This window comes from Macrobrachium nipponense, chromosome 47 (genome assembly GCF_015104395.2).
Source record: "Macrobrachium nipponense isolate FS-2020 chromosome 47, ASM1510439v2, whole genome shotgun sequence".
Classification (NCBI taxonomy): Eukaryota; Metazoa; Arthropoda; class Malacostraca; order Decapoda; family Palaemonidae; genus Macrobrachium; species Macrobrachium nipponense.
In genome coordinates, this window is record NC_087222.1 from 30,360,531 (window position 1) to 30,368,677 (window position 8,147).

General features: G+C 37.7%; 1 protein-coding gene across 1 annotated transcript in view; it reads right to left on the reverse strand.

Moving 5' to 3' along the window:
• Positions 1 to 607: 607 nt before the first annotated feature.
• LOC135204614 (uncharacterized) overlaps positions 608 to 8,147 on the reverse strand; it is a 99,564-nt gene continuing 92,024 nt past the window's right edge. The window contains 9 exon segments of the mRNA XM_064234760.1: positions 608 to 1,904; positions 3,349 to 3,484; positions 3,951 to 4,045; positions 4,618 to 4,687; positions 4,797 to 4,944; positions 5,518 to 5,734; positions 6,227 to 6,476; positions 6,679 to 6,724; positions 7,443 to 7,629. Of these exon segments, the coding sequence (XP_064090830.1) occupies positions 1,782 to 1,904; positions 3,349 to 3,484; positions 3,951 to 4,045; positions 4,618 to 4,687; positions 4,797 to 4,944; positions 5,518 to 5,734; positions 6,227 to 6,476; positions 6,679 to 6,724; positions 7,443 to 7,629 (1,272 nt within the window). The 3' untranslated portion in view covers positions 608 to 1,781.

Consider the following 8,147-nt stretch of genomic DNA (forward strand, 5'->3'; position numbering starts at 1 on the left):
CCTATGACTTTTAATTTTATTTTTTCATAATAATTTTTATTATTTTTATTTCTGGTTTTAATATCATTATTTTATTTTCATTTTATTTTTTTTTTTTTTCATTTTTTAATTACGCTAAGATATAGTTAACCTTTTGAGACATTGTTATACCTTATTCATATTTTCATTCTTATTACTTTTTAATTTTATTTTTTCATTATAATTTCTATTTCTAGTTTTATTATGACTATTTTATTTTTATTTTATTTTCTATCTCTATTTTCAAGCTAAGATATAGATAACTTTTTGAGTCGTGATTTTACCTTATTTATATTTTTATTCCTGACTTTTAATCTTATTTTCTCAAAATGGTTCTTATTATTTTTATATCTAGTTTTATTATGACTACTTTTATTTTCATTTTATTTTTATTTTTAATTAAGCTAAGATATAGTTAACTTTTTGGGTCGTGATTTTACCTTATTTGTAGTTTTATTTCTAATTTAATTTTATTTCTTCATAATATTTCTTATTATTTTTATATCTAGTTTTATTATGACTATTTTATCTTTATTTGTATTTTCGAAGAATCGAGGCGAATAACAACTAAAAGGTTAATAATACACTGAATAATCCATAACTCTATTATTCTTTCAAGATCTCTCGTATCATTGACGTGGCAAACTCAAGGCTTTCTGGTGCATAGAAAAATAAACGTCTGCCTTCAAAGAAGCTACAAACAAACAAACAAATTTAAAAAAAAAAGTGAAGTCAATAAATAGAAATAATCTAAGGGAAAGAGAAATCATGATTTCTATATCATCCTGGAAGGTTTCGAGTTCAAATCTGATTCCTGGGATACAAAAGGCATTTTTTAATTTGACATTCATTTTTTTAACAATGATTTTGCGCAGGATTTTCACTCGTTAATTCACACCTGACTTTGAGAAACGGGTGAATTTGACATCAAAATACTCATGAAAAACTTTGGTTTTTTTGTTTGGAAAGCTTCCACAAAACATAACAGTCATTGTTAGCATAAAATCCAGTGTGTTTTGAACATCACAAAAGTAGAAAAATCCTTAACTATTTTGTAATATAAAAGCTATATTTTCGTCACCTCAGGAGAACAGAGACCAGGTATATGAGAGATAAACAGACTCATGCAAAATGTCTCAAGAAAATCATGAAATAACATAAACAGATCATTTCATTATACTAAGATGTTCGGCGAACCTTTTAGGGAATGTAGTGTAGAAAATCATTTTTGATGAAATATCAAAATACAGCCTAGTTTGATTTTAACATCTTCTGTCTACTAACCTACTTCTACTACAGGAAATGATTCTTAGATTATTAAACATTCTTCTCGCACACACACACAACACACACACACACACGCAAACATGCACAACACACACACGCAATAGAAGTTCTGCCATAATCTAAGAGGTATTTGAAATACGCTTCTACTATGTTCATCCTTTAAGCCAAAATAAAATCAAATAAAATCAGAAAAATGAAAAAATAAAAACAAAAACACAGAAATGTGATACTGACACTAGATGAAAAGATAACAATGTCCTCATGATATAATCAATAATAATAATAATAAAAATAACAATAATGATCATAATAGAGAATATAGAGAATATAATACTGGTAGTGATTTGGTGGGACCGGTGCAACAATGAAAAATAGAAAATAATCATAAACGGATCCCAGAAGTTCAGTGATGAAAATTATGGCTGCGAGAAGCTCCAGCGATCCATCCAGGGGTCTCAAGGACGCCGCGTCCGAGGCTACAAGGACTTCGACTTGATTCGATTGAGGTACGACTCCTGCAGGGAGAGGATGGAGGCCATGAGGCCGCTCCCCCCGGACTTGTTCACGCCCTGCACTGTGTTCCACCAGGTGTCCGTGACCTGGAGGTTGGGAGAGAGTAAAAACACAACTTCAGATTAAAGAATGGCAGAGCTATGAGGCCTGGAGGCTGGAAGAAAGTCCACAGACAACTTCAGATCAAAGAATATGGGATCTATGTGACCTGGAGGTTGGGAGAAAGTCCACAGACAACTTCAGATCAAAGAATAAGGGATCTATGTGACCTGGAGGTTGGTAGAACGTCCACAGACAACTTCAGATTAAAGAATATGGGATCTATGTGACCTGAAGGCTGGGAGAAAGTCTACAGACAACTTCAGATTAAAGAATATGGGATCTATGTGACCTGGAGGTTGGGAGAAAGTCCACAGACAACTTCAGGTTAAAGAATAAGGGATCTATGTGACCTGAGGTTGGGAGAAAATAAACACATAACTTCACATCAAAGAATGCAAGAGCAGCAGCCATATATATCACTAAGGGAGTCACAATGAGACCCAACATTTCCTACCATTCTAAACCATAACTTCATTTTGATTTTAACACTAAGATTGTCACCAAGTTATTTAAAGAAATTAGTTTTTTTTGTCATATTTTAATTTTCATTTGTCATCAATGAAGATTAGGATTATTTAAATCACTGAGGCTTATTTGTCATCAATGAGGTTATATTTGTCATAAAGTTCCTTAAATCCACGAGTTATTTAAATCTACAAGTCGAAGTATGCGTTCCAGTTCTAAGTTATGGTGCTGATATGCACTACTGAAATTGGCAATCATATAAAATCTAAGTTTTTCTTTTTTTTACAAATAAGTGACCTTATTTCAATGCACAGAAAAAAAAACTCTTCAAGAAATTAATGTCATAGAAGATCAGTGACTGGCTTCAGTTTTAACACAGACCAAATCATCGGCAAGCAAAAATCGTCGCAGAACAGGTAGCAGGACCCCTGTGGGCAATGTTTGCCATAAAAGCACACCGATAAGTGAAATAAATGAGCAAACCTTCCCTGAAACAGTGCTTGTTGCACATAACATCGCAGAGGACAACAAAAATGACTTTAATTTAGGGAGTAAAAGTTTGAGAAATACAGGAAGCTGGGCCTACAATCAAATGCAGTTTTTAGACCTATGTTGGCACTTTCTCCAGCCATATAGGGCAGCGTACTAGTATTGAGGGGGAGGAAATAAACTATATAATGACGATACAGAAGCCCCACATAACAGGGAAAAGGACGACACTACATTCTATAAGCAGACAACAACAACAAAAATGAAGACTCTGTGAAAAGGGTGTGGTCTGGCCATCTGAAGAGGCTCCGTTGACACCAGTAAGAAACAGCCAGGCGGAAGGGTAGCTCATTATACCCTTTATTTTCCTATGGTACTATTTTTCCCCCGGCTAATATGACCCTCAAGAGGCAATTCCGAGTCCAAACACCCACCATTCGCACAGACTTAAAAAAAAAATAACTAAAGTCTCACCTGTATGAGATCTGGTTTACTGGGATCTGATGATTCTATAACGTCCTGAATGGGCACAGGTACCATTGGCGTGAAGACGAAGACCGAGACGTCTTTCTCCATGTTGTGTAAGTATAGCTGGGTCACAGCAAACCAGCTGAGAAAAAACAAATTGTTTCCAGTCATTTGGGGAATGTGACGTCATCAAGCCTCCTCCACTTGAAGAGTTTATTTGAACGGAACGAAATTTATAATGCTGAAATGAGAACTAGGTTAGGTCTAATCATTTATCATTTCTGCTGGTCTGGACCCTTTCAAAACTGCTCTGCGTCTTTGGGTAAAGCCAACCAGTGTCCTGTATCAGTTGATTTTGGATCAATAGACTCATAGGCCACTAATCCTTACTAGCAATTCGTTGTTGTATCTGAATCAAGTGCAAAAATATCCATGGACATTCAAAATGTTGGCACAGATGACAATTCCCGATTTGCACAAAAATAACTTTCCCAATTGATTGCGAAACATGAATGAGGAGCTCCAGATGCAGATAAAAAAACACAAGAAGAAGAAGAAGAAGGATAATGATGGTTCCAGCGAAGGTTCTCTGTCATGACTTTACTTACCTCGACGGAGTCAATTCCACGAAGAAATCAATACCTATGAATATCCCTTCGCCCTCGGTGAGGTCTCCAGACTGCCTCGCTGCTGCTTCACAGTTCTGATTTGAAAAAAAAAAAAACAAGGAAAAAACGTCATTCCCATTTGTTTCACAATGTCTTTAATAAGGATGTAAGTTTCTGTTTTATTAAACTCCTGGACTGCGCTTGGTACTTATCAAAAGTAGGGAAAATTGTCGTATCTTTTTGCCATATCTACTATCATGTTTCAGACTTCAGATACTAGACTTATCAAGGATACAAACTATGTAATTTCAAGGTGCTGAATATACTTCACAAATGAACTAAGCAAGTAACATTAGCTAACAGTGAATATGAATAATAATGAAGAAATGGTCGGTAAACTTGTTGCAAGGATTGTGGGTGATCTTGCAAAGCACTTTTACAAGAGGTAAGGGTGACCTGGTGCCCTTAGAGAGCAAGAATAAGAAGGATAAGGGGAGGAGTTATGAAGGACCTGAACTGCATTGGACCTTTCTGACGTGCAATGGGGCCATAAACCTTTCTCGTGCACAAGAAAAGCATTAGACCTTTCTGACTCTTCAAGAGCGGATTTAGAAGCTTGATAGAAGAAGAAGAAGAAGTAGTACTAGTAGTAAAGAAGGTCTCTCACCTGTATAGCCCTCTCTGCCTTGTCCCAACCTCTTACATCCGTCACATTGCATTTTGAGGAGTCCAACAACCTGAAGAAAAATGACCACAACAGGGCAATTATTTAAGAGATATTCTGCACCTATCTGCAGAATAATTCATAGTAAAAGACTCTAAATGTCAACCTCCGCCCCAACTCACCTCACGTCTAATCCGCCAGACTGGAGGATCTCTAGTATCTGTATCCCGCCTCGCTCCGAGTTGGCCAAGACAGCGATTTTCTCCACCAGCTCCAGCTGAATGCTTGGGGGCGTGGTACTAGTTACCTGCTCCTCTTCGACCTTTGTTTCTGGATAAAGGAAGTGTAGGAAAAAATGTGTGACTGGATCTCACTCGTGATTTATGTCAAGGTTATATGAATCAGGAAATGTTTGGGGTCGTGTGATTTGAACTCGTAGCCTCTGAGTTGTAAACACACACAGCTTTATCGATCATTCTGTATTCTATATCGTGGGGGTATCACATTTACTAGCATGCAGGAGAACAGAACAGAATATAGAATTGAGGCCAAAGGGCATTCAGTGCTGAAACTGCCAGTCAAAAGAGTTTAATTAAAAGGTGTAACAGGATGTAAACCTCGTGGTTGCACTGAATCAGTTGTTAGGAAAGGGTGGAATGTAAGAACAAGAAACGGAGGTGCAGTAAAAGGAATAAGAGGGGTTGCAGCTAGGGGCCTAAGGCACGCTGCCTTTAGTAATGCCTACAGTGCACCGTATTAGGTGCGCACTGACGGCACTATCCCCGCTACGAAGAGTATGCAGGCGGGACCGTTATGAAATTAGACTTGAGGCAAACGGTGCATATAGGCCCCAACGTGACACACGTTCCCATCTTTGCCTCGTCAAAAGAGCAACATACTCACTCTCCCCATCAAGGTGGACGTGATACGACACCACAGGGACGTCCTCAAACGTCGTTTTGTCCAGATGGTAGCAAGTGTAAGTGTCGTTGTCCCTGATGTCCTTGACAGGGCCCTCTGCCAAAACCAGGCCCCCGTCAGGCGAGTGCAAGAGGCCCTTGATTCCTGCAATGTCCAATCCTGCCAGGATGAGAGTCTCTCTCCCTCGCTTCCACGTGAGCTGGGTGAGGAATGGGAGACTGAACGTTAGTGAGAGAATTAATGAGAACTGAATAAATGGGAAAAATAAGAAAGAACGACTGTATGTGAACGAGAGAATTGTGTTGACACAGAGAAAAATAGTTTATGAAACTTAAGCTTAGTAGCATATTAAATCTCATGTCACTGATCATATATATATATATATATATATATATATATATATATATATATATATATATATATATATATCTATATATATATCTATATATATATAATAGATATATAACCAAGCCACAATTAGGGCTAGTGGCCAACAAGTCAACAAGCCAACAAGTACATAAAAAACTTTAGTAATCATGATCATATCGTTACTTCCCCAGTCAGGATTGAACCTGGGCCCTTGTAGGACAGAGAGAGAGAGAGAGAGAGAGAGAGAGAGAGAGAGAGAGAGAGAGAGAGAGAGAGAGCGAGGCGGGGGGGGGAGGGGTGGGATGAACTGCCCTATACTCACATCATCCACATTCGTGTAGTTCCCACAGGGCAGAACCACCTTCTCATAAGTAACAGCAGGAACCAGGTCCTCCTCCTCGTAGTAATACTCATAATCCTCCTCGTCCTCTTCCTCTTTCTTCTTCTCCTCCTCCTCAGGGGTCACCTCAGTGCCAGGGAAGACCTCTCCCTCTGGAGGCCACGTCCTCTTCCTCTCCAGTGTCCGTCGTGGCATCTGTGGAACTAGGCCGTTGAATCCGTGAGAGGGGGAGCTCATTGGTAACAGAAAGTTGTTTACTTCAGTCTTTTATTCGTCATCTCAGAATAAAGTAAGTGGTGTCATTTGTTGTTAACAAAAGTCATAAAACTTGATATTATTCTCTCTGGTTATGGAATGAAAGACCCTATTAGCTTACCAAGTCATGAAATTTAAGAATGAATATGACTTACAACTTTCACCACACTTTTCCTTACCTTGTTGAAATGTCATCCACAATAGTTGGTGTTCTAAAAGGAACGTCTGGAAGAAGATAAACAGGATTAGGCTATCGTAAGACTTGACAGCTTCTAAGATAAGAAAGAAAACATCAGACAAATGAATCAAATAAAGACTTATTCACCTAACAAATATTTACTAAATAATCTCAGTTATCTTTAGTCACCGATGAACTACACAATCAGAAAGCTGAGTTTGAAAAGACTTTTCAATCTTAATTCCCTGTTTCTAAGAATGATGAACTGCTTCAAATTCATAAAATTAAACATCTGGACCATTTTTTGTAGTACATGTATCAGAAAAATGTAAGTTAGAAATGTTTATATCATGCATGCATACACACATAAGCCTAAACAAACTTTGATTAGAATGTGTAAATGAATACTCAGAATTTGTTGACACGTCATAATAATATATCAAACAGTATGGCAACACACTTTTTAATAATATCATAAGTGGCATAAGTAGTGGAAATTATTCCAATTATGCTATTAAAATCAATGTTTTCACTAAAGTTCATAAAAATCCATTCATTAGTCTTAACTTTATCCCTATGACAAACATGTTTTCACTAAATTTTATAAAAATCTATTCATTAGTGTTAACTTTATCCCTCTAACAAACTAACAAACACACACATAAACACACAGAGTAGTTCTTCTGTTATTTGTAGTGACCGTTCCTCAGCCATTGTAGTAGAAAAAACCAGTTTAAACCAGACTGAATGACAAAGCCCCTATACCTTCTTCAAACAGCTTCCCAGTTTTCTGGAAGGTGGGGTTAGTGAAGGCACCCCATCCCATGTCAGTCTTGACCCTGACCCGGAATCCGTACTCGACTTCTTCTTCCAAGAACAGGAACATGTAGTTCTCCTCCCGGGTCACGTGTGTGACTGCATCGCTCTCCTCGCCTTTCTTGAAGGACATGACCTAAGGGGAAGGAAAGGTTACGGATGTTTAAACAGTTCCCTGAAGCAGGTGACCCAACCCTAACCCAACCTAACCTAACCCACCCTAACCTAAGGTAATCTAACTTAGCCCATCCTTACCTAACCCAACCTAACGTAACCTAACTTAACCCATCCTAACCTAACCTAACCAAGTGTAACCTATCCTTATCCATCCTAACCTAACCTAATCTAACCCAACCTAATAACCTAACCTAACCTAACCTAACCTGAGCCTTGAAAAGCTTTACATGCTCTTAAAACTGAAACAAGATTATGAATGTGTTAATGAGACAAGATTTACTTTGCACCAAGATAAAGAAGGACAGCATAGTGGTAGGATCACTGGGTACTACTCAACATAAATAATCATAAATGGCTTTAAATGTCACAATATGATGAATATGATCATGATGAAATGAGCGGATACGGTTTTACGTGTCCTTAAGTGTGTTACAAGATTATGGAAGAATCACTGATGCCATAAAATCCGTAGATGTA